This window comes from Watersipora subatra, chromosome 11 (genome assembly GCF_963576615.1).
Source record: "Watersipora subatra chromosome 11, tzWatSuba1.1, whole genome shotgun sequence".
Taxonomy (NCBI): Eukaryota; Metazoa; Bryozoa; class Gymnolaemata; order Cheilostomatida; family Watersiporidae; genus Watersipora; species Watersipora subatra.
In genome coordinates, this window is record NC_088718.1 from 5,074,249 (window position 1) to 5,089,455 (window position 15,207).

The 15,207-nt window shown below is 35.3% G+C and overlaps 2 protein-coding genes across 2 annotated transcripts in view; one reads left to right on the forward strand and one right to left on the reverse strand.

The window, feature by feature from the left end:
• The first annotated feature begins 4,094 nt into the window (after positions 1-4,094).
• Positions 4,095-7,508, forward strand: LOC137408807 (uncharacterized). Its single transcript, XM_068095393.1, has 4 exons — positions 4,095-4,182; positions 4,732-4,919; positions 5,388-5,577; positions 7,085-7,508. Exons 2-4 carry the CDS (start codon positions 4,793-4,795, stop codon positions 7,296-7,298), a joined length of 531 nt encoding a protein of 176 aa, XP_067951494.1. The 5' UTR covers positions 4,095-4,182; positions 4,732-4,792; the 3' UTR covers positions 7,299-7,508.
• Positions 7,509-7,752: 244 nt separating this feature from the next.
• Positions 7,753-15,207, reverse strand: part of LOC137407754 (DIS3-like exonuclease 2) — a 40,103-nt gene continuing 32,648 nt past the window's right edge. The window contains exons 20-24 of the mRNA XM_068094136.1: positions 13,171-13,408; positions 11,982-12,112; positions 11,003-11,107; positions 9,157-9,330; positions 7,753-8,408 (exon numbers count right to left, since the gene is read on the reverse strand). Coding sequence (XP_067950237.1) covers positions 8,370-8,408; positions 9,157-9,330; positions 11,003-11,107; positions 11,982-12,112; positions 13,171-13,408 — 687 coding nt within the window. The 3' untranslated portion in view covers positions 7,753-8,369. The remainder of the gene's footprint in view (positions 8,409-9,156; positions 9,331-11,002; positions 11,108-11,981; positions 12,113-13,170; positions 13,409-15,207) is intronic.

Below are 15,207 nucleotides of genomic sequence, written 5' to 3' on the forward strand. Positions count from 1 at the left end.
ACATTAGTTCTTTCTAGACCTCAAAGGATTTGTGTGCTCTTGGCACTCTTGACCTTTACTATTCAAAGCTACCACGGTTAGCCTGAAGATGTAGATTGCTATATCGATGTAGGTGACCGGGAGGTAGATTTTACACATTGCCTTTTTAGACTGTACAACCAGACTTTTCCATAATTGTCTCTCAACAATGTCATATAATAACCCAATACGCTAACACCCATCCTGTTCAGTTTTTTCAGCAGATAAGCTGATAGTTCGATTACGACCGAAACAGAAGGCTCTTTATGCCCACATAATAATTATACAAACAATACATGTTATAATCCTTGCTATGTTATAATCCTTGCTATGTTATAATCCTTGCTATGTTATTATCCTTGCTATGTTATTATCCTTGCTATGTTATAATCCTTGCTATGTTATAATCCTCGCTATGTTATTATCCTTGCTATGTTATAATCCTTGTTATGTTATTATCCTTGCTATGTTATTATCCTTGCTATGTTATAATCCTTAGTAAATTGTGTTGCGAGCATAAAACTCATAGGATAATAATATTCTTTTACATCCATAGCTGATATCCTAAGACTTAAGTTTATCCATACCACACTGAATTTTAATCGAAATTCGGACTTGTCTGCCCTCTCCCACATGTGGCTGTAGTCTAGTTTAGGTAAATACATGTTAATGTAGAAAAAAATTAGCTACTTTAATTACACAGGGAAGCTTTATCTCTGTTCAACCGTAATACAAAAACTCTAATCCGTAATCTTAGTTTGAAACTGAGAATGCATTGAAATCCACCAAGACAAAAAATTCGACCAAAAAGTGTTGCTAAACAATTTCGATGAAACTCTAATAAGCCTAAATTCTGTGAAATCAGATATTTAACGAAATAGTAGCCAAATCCACTAAAAACAAAACAAGTTACAGAACAATTTTGATACGACTTTCTAAAAGCCTTATTTTAGTCATTTTTGAAGGCTTCGTCACACTAAGACTGAATGAAGACTTTAACCATCTAATGCCCTCTTACTGTGTTATAGTGAACTGAGAAAGATTTGCAAACTGTACTAACCAAATCTACCAAAATTATCTGAAACCATTAAAAGATAAGAATCCTAGAAGCATTCTCTCGCAAATATCACTAATGATAGATCAATTTCAATGTCGATTCCAATCAACTAAACTAGGAAAAGCAGTGAAGGCACTACTGGAGACTTTTAGTCAGTGAAGCACAAGAGAAAATAACTCCACAAAAAATGATATAAAAGAATACGAGGCAGACTATAAAGATAGTAAATACTTTGTAGTTTTTTGTCAACATAATAGACAAAACCAGCAGCATTTCACTACCCATATAGTATGAAATGTGAAATGTTAGCTATGCATGCGATAAATATGATGTGGTTAGGTGAAGTTTTCAAATATCATAAAATATCATAAATCAATATCAAGGTCATTTCACAAAAAATATTTGGATACTGAAATTCGCCCTGTAACCCTGTAGCAATGCGACTGTAACAACTGAGGTAAAGGAAGGCACAAACTTTTAGTAATAATTTTTCTTATTTTCTACTAGCGAATGAAAATAGTTATTCATTATAGCCAAATGATACTATAAAATTAAGAAAAGTGATAATATCTCCTAGCTTCTTCTTTAAGACAAAACTGCCTTCGCTCCATCAAGCTACGAGACAAGCATGATTACATTTCTCTACTGAAACTGGAGTTGATGTTTCGCAACAAGAAGTCCAGTGCAAACGGATTGCGAGGTGCAATTAGGGGAATAGGAGCCACATCCGCCGACCTCTGAGGCCACTAAACCATTATGGCACAGGAGGCAACACGAGACTGTCTTATCAGGTTACACAGCCAAGGTTCTACACTATGTGTACAACATTTGTTTAGCGGCCCGCTTCCAACCTCCCCGCTGCTAACCAGTTTTTCATGTCTACTGATGTGACCTTAATTACCGGTTCCATGACATGTTTATCCGTCTAGTGTTTTTCTGCTGCTGCCCATCCCATTTCTCTTCACTTGCTTTTTCTGTTCCATTTTCCCTTTTTGACATAGTAAATGCAGAATTCTATTAGTTCATGGAAATATTATTTTTTCCCAGTTCGACTGCATAAGCTGATGTTTTAGGATGCAGATGGTCAATAAGGGGCATGGGGCTGAGGTGTATTAGTGACTACACAGGCTAAACGTGTTTGCCAAACATTTCTCCAAGTTCTGCAAAATCGCCATTTTCTAATAATGCTTCACAGGGCGAATGTTGGCCGATAGTATTACATGCTCAAAAAATGCTTATTATTTTTGTTAGTCGAGTAAGTAATTATTTCAAAGCTGAACTCACCATTTTTAGCAAGTTGTAAATATGCATAACACGCTCTACACATATAAAACTAGCCAATAAGGTGCTAGCGATGTGAAAATGTTTGTAACAGACTCCAACATGCCATTGAGAGCATTAGTGCACGCGGCTATGCAATATTTGGTAGGTAGCTATAAAACATATAGAGTAGCTAGGCTCTGTAGAAAGGTGGCGTTCAATCTCAGCAATGTTAATTCACCCTAATATTTGCATCATATGTCAAATTCGTCGCGTGTTGGAGCCAATATTTTTAAATGAACAAAACGTATTCTGTTTCATTCATTCCTTGGCCCAAAAGGCAGTGACAAATGCTTCAAGTAGTTACATGGAACATTAAACAGATGCAATATATAAAGATATGTAAAAGTAAACATTAAAAACTGAATAACATGTAAAACAAATTAAATAATAATTAGTATGAGGTTGTTATTGCTAGTTTAACTCGGAGACCTTAAAACCTAAGCACATGTTCTACAATGAGAAAGTTTAGTGGTAAAAATACAAAGCACGACATACTCTAACCTAAACTAGATATACATGTAGTTTAAACTAACTTCACCTACATATTTTTTTAGATGTTATTTTCAGATGTTTTTTAATTTCAGTTACACAATTTAAATGTTTCAAAAAATTTTGACCGCATATACTGAAAATTACTTCATACGTTGACAAAAATTTGCAAAATTTTGGATCATATATTGAAAACTCTCATATAGATGTGTTCATATATTGAGGTTGCGCTGTAGTTAGGCTGTTTGCTAGTAGTGGGGAGGTGCTCACCTTCAGGTAGTAAAATCGACTTCAATATTCTCATGTCAGAGCTCACAGATTTATTGGGAGATCAGGGTTATTGTTTCCAACAACTTTTGCAATATATAAATGCACTCAGGGCAAACCGAATTAGCCAATAAAACAAAGGCTGTGTAAAAGAGCTCCAAACACCAACACGCTGGACCTAACGCTGATACCACCAAATACATCTATAACTTATTTGTTTTCAAAACACCAATACCTCTTTCGGCCCAACTCACTCACTTAACAATCACCAAGTTTGAATCGATTGAACTTGGCACACAGCACAAGCTGACCTTGACCTGAGCACCGAATTATTTTCAAAACCTTTCATAACATCGGATGCTGCGTGTGAAAGCTAAAAACTAGGAGAGCCAGCTTGAAAATCACAACCGAAGTACAAAAACCAATAAAAGGAAGCCTTAATTAGGTAATAACTGAATCAGCAATGTTTCAGAGGTGAAAATGTGGAATTTTGACTAAACATTGTTATGAATCCCTCAAGCATTTTCTTGCCTCATAATTCTCTCGTTATAAATAATATATCAAACATGAGTCAGTTTTATGACGGTAGCTAAGAGAGACTGATTTTTATAATAACTTTCAAAGAACTAAGGCTAACTACAAGTAAAGAACAGCCGTGTGAAACCCTTAGATATATTTGTTTACCATCGTCAGCGTAATTACATAATAAGGCTGCCTATGGAAGTGCTTTTACCTAACAATGGCCATATTTTCAATTAGCGTAAATCTGTTAAAGGTGTTTGTACAAAAGTAGAGAAAGAATTAGTATTACTCTAGAAAATAAACAAGTTGACATTAGCGTCAAGGTAGTGACTACGTAAGTAGGCACCTGTTTATACCTGACAATGGCAGCGTTGTCTTTACTTGTACACAAGGCCATTAGCTGAAATTCAGTTAGACAGTTGACTAGATCTAAAGAGGTCGAAGTAAAGCAGACGCTACAAGGTTGTTCTGAAAGCTACCAAAGAGCTACGAAATCTTCAAAAAAGGTAAAATGTTAGTGCAGTGTGTCTACAAAGGGTATATTTCATTTGTGTATAGTGCACCTAATTAATGTAAACGCCTTGAAAAAAATAAATGCGAAAAACAGTCATGTTTTGCCTTAGCATAGATCAACAGTTGTAATTGAATCATTTGTTGCTTTCCAAGTTTACAAGTTTACAAGCTCTCAGATAAAAAGTGTAGTTTACAATGCTTTTGATGTCCGGTCATGACCTTAGCATGTGCCGATTCAAATGGCACCTGGTAGGCACATCATACATCTCGTTTAGAAAACAATACACTTTTTATATTACATACTCCAAAACAACCGTGACTATCTGTTTGATGATAGCCGACAGTTTTGAAATATAACTGAAAATTAAACAAAATAGTGAATATTATATAATATAGGCCTACTATAATAATATAAATGTTATATATACATATATATTCTTACAGTATAAATCCACATTCACGCTGCAATAAACCCATAGTAACTCAACTTCAAATCATCTTGCAGTCTCCGCTGCCAACAATATGTTTACAAATTTGCTTAGGAGGGAAAAACAGCACTGAATCAATTTTTTCTAAAAGACCTTGCCATCGACGAAAGAGGATATGGTGAACGATAATGACCACAAGAAGGTTACATTCAAGAAACTGACAGAAAGCGGAATTCTGACGAGCAGTGCTGAGACGCTCGCCGTTGCTAAGAACAAGAATGCGCAGAGAGCTCTTCAGAAAGGTAAACATCTTTACAACAATAAGGGCCGTGTCCGTCTGTCTGTTCATCTGTGCGAAGCCCTGGGGTTACAGGTTGGAATAAAAGATTGCTCTATACCCGAGTCGAACTTGTGATATTCTGCTTTACAGCATGACACTCTATAAATGCATTAATCGACCAACTTCCAGCGTTTCCGAATAATTGTATACATGTATCGTTATTCTCTGTGCTTTATCAGTAACTCTGACGATCTCTCGCGGTAAACTAGACCAAAGGTTTACAAGTATATAAATTGTATAAAAAATAAATCAAAATGAAGCCTCTGAGCGCATATGTTTTCAGGCAGTTTCGCACTGACACGTGATACATTGCTGTAGCACATGCTACAAACAAGGAAAACTCGCTTACAAGCAAATAGAAATAGTTAAACGCTTTGCTTCGTGAAACACATTCACATCAACCCTTTTAAACTCCGCTGTTCTATTGCAGATTTGGCCATAATATCCTTGGAAGCAAAGATAGCATTTAAAAATCAAACAGCCGTTATTAACTCCGCACGAATAAAGTCAGCCAAGTTTATCGACAGCGCTGCCATACAAATGGTCAGAGTGGCAAGCAGATCAGCATGTTCTCATAAAAACAGCAGAGCCCATACGGTACCTCATCAACCGAATCTGAGGTATTGTGGATTCCATTCTGCTCTTTTTGTATAATTTTGGTACATATTCTATGAGGCTCCCAAAGCCTTAACCACAGCACACACATGCCTTGTTTGATAATGAACTGAACAGAAAGTTTGAAACACTTTGATAGTAAAAGTGTCATCCCCAAACTAGAACAAGCATAGAATAGCTATATAAAATACACTGCTTACACCTCATGTAATATGCTAAGGATAACCTATCTACAATCCTTGAGAGGAAAAAGACGGGGAAACAACTCCCCATTCCTATGGCAATGACTAAAAGTGCTGATGCATTACCTATATATTTACTTCCATTAAAAGGAATCCTTCATTTTTTGTGACGTCATTTTATCGTTGTCGGCCATCTTTATAGACAATTTTATCATTAAAAACACAAAGCTTTTCCAATGATAATTTGAAACCGACGTTTATGTTTGCAATCTTTTTATTATAGTATCAAAACAACACCTAAAAGTACTAGTAAATATAAGAAAAACGATCATTTTCTACAAATATGACGGCTTTTTCGTGAACGAGCGCATGTGCAAATGACTTGATGACATCAAAAAAACGATGAATTCATTAGCAATGGATAAGTTAAAAGGTGAGTTGATATGTACATACATACAAAATCATATATATATATATATATATATATATATATATATATATATATATATATATATATATATATATAAGTTCGTTAGTTTATCAACTTAATATCTAAGGAACCCATTAGTGTTACAGTATGTGTTAAATAATCTGGACCTCTTTGTTGGAAACTAAAATTATCATTTACAACATTGCTACTCATTGTGAATTTAGTCAATAGCTAGAAATTATATATTAAATTAATACTAATTTTGTCCTAATTTCAAAAAAGTAAACCATACAACTGTATAATTTTTTTGTATGATCATGTATTTTAAATTTTGAACATTTCATTTTGTTATAGTTGAAGATAACAACCTGTACAGATATGATCACAACCTCTACAGATATGATAACAACCTGTACAGATATGATCAGATATGTACAGATATGTACAGATATGTACAGATATGATCACACCACATGTTTTTATCATTTTATTTTTTATTTAGCAATGCCAACAAGACTAGATCTTGAAAACAAAAAAATTATATGTATAAATTCAAAAAAAGATGAAATCATCTCACGAAACCTGGTGATGTCATCCTAATATTTTTATTATTGGTTTGAGAAACTGCATGTAATCCGATTTGGGGGCATCCTACACAGTATTTGATGGAATATTCTGAAATTTGATAAGACTTTGAATCTGGTGGTAGTTGTATATACAATTTGTTGGTTTCCAAATAACAAAGACGGGAACAACAAACTATACATAAGTTTGAGAAATTCGTTCAATGTACAACAGGAAACCAGTTTACTGTGCACACCACTGTATTTACGCCCTCAAAAATAGATCAACAAATATATGTCTTTTAAATTAGTAATGAAAACTCTCTCTATTTTGCAGATATGCACCTGCATCTGCGACCGAGAGAGCTGTCTCTTTACCAGAATTAGCAACAAGAACGCGCCTCTACCGCACACCTAAAGGTAAAAGACCGAGCACAGTCCATAAAATGAATGACTTAAATATTGAAGAAAGAATACAAGGCTGGATTCAAGACCAAGTTAAGTTCAATTCAATGACGGGTATTCGTCCTCAGAATGTTCTAGTGACATAAAGGACAATCGTTCACCAAATATTTTATGCGTTTAAAATATGTTTGAGAACTTTTTTTACCTTGCCTGCATGAATGAAAGCTGTGTCATTACCTAATGCGTAATCTGGATTATTGCCCATCGCTGTTGAGACAACAACCGCAATGTTACCATTAACATTATTAAAATCGTTACTAAAATTTAATTTGTGTAGGTATTAACTTTATTTACGCCGGTCAATGCCATTTTCAGCAAATTAGACCATAAGACAAAAACAAAAAATTGTAATGTAATAAAATTCTTTTTTTGCATAAATCTTTTCTATAATAATGTAGATTGGCAAGGTGTTGGTGTCTGGTATAAGGTGTTGTGAATTTTCTGGGAAAGTAGAAATGTAATAGATGATCACACATTTGTCCAAATATAGAGATAAATGAATGAAAATAAGAAATAATGAAACAGCCTCGTGTGAAAGGTTTTATTGATTGGCAGCAATAACCTGCAAGTTTCTACTTGCTATTGGTTAATAAAAGTACATCAGCATCACATATTTTAGATGAAATTTTTTATTAAAACAATTTGGTGTAAAGATGAGAAGCAACACTAGGAGTTGCTTCCTCATAACAAGATCAAAAATAAACATAGAGCGATGTTCGGCAAAATAATAAAGCATTGTCTTCAGCAAATCTTATAAAACTGTTTTTGTGAAATTGTACTGATTAAATAATTAATCACAGTTAAAGCAATTTGCTTTTCAACATAACATTCATTGCTTGATAGTGGTCTATATCAGCTGAAGTAGACTTCAGCTGACGACACATGTGTGCGATCACTCATATTCCATTAACAAGTACACACACAGCTCATACCTATCAGTAGTGTGCAAGTACAGCTCAACACGTATATAATTATATACACGCACTAAAAATAAATACACAGTACCGAAAACTCGATAATTTATATACTATAAAAATGGAGTGGAGACTTGGTATGAACGAACCAACTTTTCCACAATACTATTTTGCGTCTTCCAGTAAGTATTTAGAAGGCCTACTTTGGCTCGGCCCACCACTCTTGTTGATTGTATCCTATGCTCAGCCACTGGGAACATAGTCGGGATGCAGCAACTCCGCCTGAAAAATAATAACATACATGTATTTAGAAAGGTTAGAATTTGCTTGGGTTATTTTTCTGAGAATAAGGTTGTAGTAAAACAAATATTTACAATAAAATCAACATAAAACTATGAACTACATCCCATAACAGAATTTATATATATAAATCTCAAAGTTTGTCATCTGTTCGGAAGTCTGCCTGTCCAGCTATAGCTACTAAAATCTTGGAATGAAAAATCCGTATGGCAGAAGATTTGATCTCGGAACCTCTCATTTCCCAGACGATACGCTAAACCATTGAATTACGTGAGATTGATGGCTTCATTAGGCAATATATGTCGCTATGTGGGTGAAAATACGCATAAAACTCTGCGTTACGGCGCAACATCATTTTATGCTTGCTCTCACAGCTCTTATTAGCAAGTTTAGCAATACGGTTACTAGCTTGTTCAGATTAACCATTGGCAATGTACCAGGCTAATGACAAGTGGCAGGCGACTACATTACCTGCCACTGTTTTATAAGCTGTTTCTAATACCAGTGCAACGCCAGGCATTCCGCTAGTCAATTAATAAATGGAAGAGTTTACAAGTTTTGGATAAGCCAATCAACTGAACAAATATTATTTTTATGCTTTAAGCAAAATATTGCCCAACTTAGTCCGCAACTTAGCCCAACAAATACCAGAAGTCTATTAATAGATGAAATCTTGAATAGACTCGATACCGAGACCATTCACAAGTTGGCTGCAAGGCGTGAAACTTACCGTAAAGTGAATGATGTCGCTGCCAGGCAAAAGGCGACATTTGACTATTGAGAAGACACTAAGAATCTGTGTGACTGGGTTGGTAGACTGTGGATCTAGTGATGGCCAGAAAAGAGTGAGGGTGGGTGGCACCGCTCTATTATCATATCGCACTGGACTAGTAAGTGGCAACTTCTATAACGGGAAAAGCCAACCATAAGTCAGTAACATTTATTGACACGTGAAAATTATTCTAGCAACTTTGCTTTCAAATCTCAATGCTGTGTGGGAAATGTATACTTGTTAAAAACAATCATTTTCAAGTAAGGAGTTGTGCTTCCCTTAATGTAATCAATTGAAGAGATCACAACTCTTAATAAAAACTGACCAATCACATGTACTGCAGAGTTTAATCTCATTTTTCAAACACATCTGATCTCAAAAAAGTCAAGGTTAAAAAGAAATTGTAGAGATATTTTCTTAAAAGACCAACAAGAACTCGCAATGCACACACCCATCGAGATAAGCTTATTCTCATTATTATCAACCATTGTATGGAGATGAGTTTAATGTGAGCTTACCAAATAATGAATGTATATCGCGTGTATTGCATTAGTGTATTACCTCTATTTTTTCTTAGACAGCCTATGGCTACATGTTTTTTATTTTACAAAAAATATGCTACAGATACACCATTACATTAAGCCGCCTTGCTTCGTTGTTAAGGTTCTGTTTGGCTATGTTCCGACGAAACACTCTGTTAACACCAGGCTGTTAAAGAGAGAGTATGTTACATAGAACCTATAAAAAACTACTGAAAGGGATTGCTGTACATTTGTAAAACGTCAAATGAAGAGTAGAATGAGGCCTTCAGATGAGTAATTATGATGAGTAAACGACTCCTTGTTTTGTGTTTAACAATCCTAATTAGCTGAAAAATTACCATCGGATGATTTCTTGACACGCTGCTAAAAACTGGAACTTTAATCAAGATAACCTTTTGGTACATAGTTTCAAATTTTTACGATAATACGTTGAGGTTAGGAAAAAAATTGCTTTATACCGGATTCGAACTCATTACTTTCGGCGTAGTGGACCGACATTCTGACACCAGCGTCAATTTTGGAATAATTGTACAGTTACTTATGGCACCTGATGATCTCTCACGGCACACTAATGATAATTAATTGATAAACATGAGAAATATTTTATTTAACTAATAATTGCTCACTAGATATACACGAATATAGAATCTTTAATATAATAGGAGCTGAGTCTGTTTGTCCGTCACCACGGTTGGAGGTTAGGAAAATGAATTGCATCCCAAGGGATTCGAACTCACTCCATTAGGCTTGGTAGACCAACACTCTAACAACTGCACCATTCGACCACCCAACAGCATTACAGAATAATTGTACGCACAGTAATTACACCTGGCGATCTCTTACAACACGCGAGACTGGTGCTAGTGTACATAAAAATAACAGAAATAATCACAATTGCAAACCGCAGCTAATTTTCTGTTCGGTGATTGACTGACAGTCCTATTGCTTATGCTAATATAGCAATAATATGATCACTTGCTAAGTTAGTCGTTCCTTTTGCCTCGCTCATTTTAGTTTAAGAGCAACAGTTTGCCAGGCCCATAAAAGTGGACTCAACCAGACATGCTCTTTACAAAGGCATATATTCTAGTTTAATTAGCAAAAAGCCACAAATTAAAACTTTGTTTTGATATTCCAACACAGCCGACTAACCTAGTAGCACCTTCCAACATGACACTGTACACATGTCTTTGCTAACCTAACACTCGGGCAGAAAAACAAAAGGTAAACAAAAACCACACAAAGTTCACAAGCATACGTACATCAGTGTAAACTCTCTTTTTGTACCCGAGTTTGATACAAACAACATCAACAGACTGGTCCAGAACGGTCATCACCATGGCTTGCTCTATCACTGACTCACAGTCCTACAAAGAGTATCACTGGTGAACCAGCCTCATGTGACACGCCATAGCAAGTAGCACTTGATGAGTGTCACCATCACATAGTCACATGTAGCCGCTATAAGAATAGCTTCATATGACATGCCATAACAAGTAGCACCTGATGAGTGTTACCATCACATAGTCACATGTAACCGCAATAAGAATTGCTTCATATGACATGCCATAGCAAGTAGCACCTGATGAGTGTCACCATCACATAGTCACATGTAGCCGCTATAAGAATAGCTTCATATGACACGCCATAGAAAGTAGCACCTGATGAGTGTTACCATCACATAGTCACATGTAACCGCTATAAGAATAGCTTCATATGACGTGCCATAACAAGTAGCACCTGATGAGTTCACCATCACATAGTCCTCTGCAGCCGCAATAAGAATTATTTGGCTTTGATTGATATGAGATGCAAGAAATACAATGAGGGTAATAATGTACAGGACAACAGTAAAAATAAATCTGCGGGAGCTGGGCAAGAGTTGAAGACAATTACTAGTTCAATTTGGTAAAATAAAAAGCCTTCAATAAGACCTTCAGTAACTTATTACGAGTGTAACTTTTCCACTAGCGGATGTCTGATTCTAAGGCTACAATAATGGATAGTTAACGCTCAAGGCTGCTAGTCAAATCATAAAACATCAATATTCTGGGCACACTTCTAACAGCGCTTAGTTTTTATATTATCGCTACTTTTCATAACTGACTACTGCGGCTTAGGCTACACGTTCGTGATTACTGAGCTATTGTGATATCAGAGTACTATCATGTCAAGGAGTTCTCTTCTTAACTATTCACAACTTTCAGAACAAGGTTTAAATCAGGCAGTTGTCTTCCCCACCTTAAGAAAAGCCACAAAGAACATTTCCAATGAAAGAGCACCAGCCTCCTTCGCATTATCCTTTTTAGCGTTACAGTGTTTAGCCTGAGTGTTGAGGGCTTTGCTATCCGCTGCGGGCTCAGCACAATACCCTGAGAAAGAAAACTGACAACTTCACAATATTATGTTGATATCTTCAAATTTAAACGCTATAAACAACCTCTTCTCTTCCAAACTAAAAACATTAAATACAAGCAAGCTCACAGAATACCCATCATCGCAAAGATACAAGAATAATTCAATGTGCATTAGTATTAATAGCTGTCTGATAGGTTTTTAACTCTTTCGCTATTCGGCTACTCGCTACGGGACGCCTCTTTAGTGATATGCAGGATCATTTATGCCATATGGGACGCCGTGTTAGAAGCCAATCAACACGCCGTTAGGAAAATGTGGTATTGCTTGACTTGTACAAGGAAGGGTAGACCTATAATTTAATTTTTACAATTAATAAACGAAACAGCATTTCATTTGACCATCTATTACACGATCTCAGGACTGGAAATATGAAAAATAAAATTGTTTGATTCAGTACTTTCAATTTCAAGATGGATGGCGATAGCAAAGAAAGTACATCTAGACTTTGTACATAAATTGCTGTAAATATTTTATCTCAGTGGGTCTCCGAATCCTCACGTAGCAGTAAAAGTAGCAGTGAATCTGGTGATTGAAATAGAGAGTAAGATTTTGTTGTAGCTAATGTTTCTAGAAAAAGTAGATTGAAGATAAACATATCACGGCAAACTTCAAATTTTTTCATCTCAGACTTATTTCATGGCAATTTGATCAATACTTTTGAAATTAAAACAAAAAATGTCAGTTTACGACCAAAATAGCAGTTTCAGAACATTAATTATTTCCCAGCCCAGCATAAAATACAATACGTAATCAAACAGTTTAATGTGTTACTCTTTCTATCATAAGATAAATATGTCATACCGCTGTGATACAGTTGTAAGACTAATATTACAACGCGAAACAATATTACAGAAATTACTAAACATCACAGAAAGGGCTATCCTATGAATTGCGTTCTCTACTGCCATCCAAATGACAAAAACATTTGGATAATAGAAAATGGAATATGTGCAAAACAAGTCAAAAACTCAAGAGTTATAAAAGATAGCATGAGAACCCAAATGTAATCTACCTAAAGCAGCAGCTAATAGCCTGTGCACCATTAGGTCCGCATAACGTCGGATGGGAGAAGTGAAGTGTGTATAGAAGGGTACAGAAAGGGCATAGTGTCTATAAAGAGCTTCATCCTCAACACAACCAGTGCAAAAATACTTTGCTCTCTGCATAGGCTTCGTACAAAGCTGCATTAAAACCTGAAACTTTCCAATCTCCTCCTCTGTTTGCCCTCCAGTATACCGTGACAGAGAATCCTAAGCAAAGAAAACGGATCAATACAACAAAAGTTGTTTCATATTATGTGAACTGCATTACTATATAATTTATTTTAAAAACGCTTAGAAGAGCAAACTGTATGTCCTTGATAAAAAAACTCATTATAACAGCTGAATATAATTTCATTATCACCATGCACAAAGTGTTGATGATGAGCACAGCTAAGAAGCCTTAGATGATCATCACTATATATATATATACATATATATATTATATAAATAAATAATATATATTATATAAATAAATAATATATATTATGTATATATAAGGTATCAATAATATATATATTATATATTATTTATATATATACATGGATTTGTATATATATATATAATATATATACGAGGGTCAGTCAATAAGTAGTGGGAATTTGGTCATAACTTTTGTTCTATTTTATTTAGCAATTTAATATTTTCTAGACTTTTATAAATGGGAGTGGTCACCACTTACCCAGAAATTCATCATTTTAGTGATTCAACTATTTGATATTATTTATATTCAAAATGGCCACCAAGCTGAAAACCTGCGCACTCATAGAGCAAAGAGCTGTTATAAGATTTTTGAGAGCTGGTGTGAAAACAAGAGTCATACACAGAAAAATGGAACAACAATATGGGGAAAGCTGTATGTCACAAACAAGCTGCTAATGGTGGGTTGATGGATTCAAGAATGGGCGAGAAGACTACCTCTCCTGTAAAGAAGAAGTTCAAATCCCAGAGAACGACACGGAAAGTAATGCTCACAGTATTCTGAGATGGAAAGGATCCTATAACTTGGGATTTCAACAGCCAAGGTAACACTGTTAACTCTAAAAACTACTGTGAGCTCCTGGCTGAGGTGAAGCAAGACATAAGGGACAAGAGAAGAGGCCTCCTGAATAGAGATGTCGTGTTTCACCAGGACATTGCCCGCCCACATACTGCTGCCCGTACGATGGCCAAAATTGAGGAACTAGGCTGGGAGGTGTTAGTACACCCTCCTTATAGTCCAGATCTAGCACCAAGCAAATTTCATTTTTTTGGATCATTAAAGAACCAAATGAGAGGCAAGCACTTCACTACTGATGCAGCCATCATGGAAACTGTGCGCAAATGGTTTAGAATGCAGTGGCCAGAATTTTATTCTGCGGGAATTGAGAAACTTCCAGAAAGGTAGAACAAGTGCATAGAAAAAGAAGGAGATTATGTTGAAAAGTGGACAAAAAATTGTAGCTATATCTTATTGTAATAAAATGTTATGACAAAATTCCCACTACTTATTGACTGACCCTCGTATATAATATATATATATATATATTATATATTATTTATATATATACAGAATGATCATCTAAGGTTTCTAAGCTGGGCTTATCATCAACACTTTGTGCATGATGTGCACTTTTTGAAGATGATCCTTCACGCCCGTGGTAATTACATAGATATTTACTAGAAATACAAAAATTTCTTGACTTTTTTGCCTCCCTTTTCTCACTAAAATTAAACAAGGAATCATCCGCAAATTACTATGATGACGTTCATACGATCATAGTAAATTACGCTATAGAAAATAGAAATATGCAACATAGAAAATTCTGACTCTATATATGGATCATACCACAAACACAAAATCCTGAGATTACCCATGAGTGAAGACTATAAATAGTGGGTATCAGTTGCATGCAACTAATCCATGTTAGAAAAAGTGTAAATGTATACTTGAATGATTTGGGTAAAATCTAAATATTTACCTCAATTGGCAGTATTGCATCCCAAATCTCATCGCCAAGACATTGAAA

Bases quoted from the DNA above. Each gene is read 5' to 3' on its own strand.
- LOC137408807 (XM_068095393.1), top strand. From the start codon at position 4,793: ATGGTGAACGATAATGACCACAAGAAGGTTACATTCAAGAAACTGACA. The intron at 4,920-5,387 runs GTAAACATCTTT...GTTCTATTGCAG, and splicing joins GCAGAGAGCTCTTCAGAAAG to ATTTGGCCATAATATCCTTG. The intron at 5,578-7,084 runs GTATTGTGGATT...TCTATTTTGCAG, and splicing joins CCTCATCAACCGAATCTGAG to ATATGCACCTGCATCTGCGA.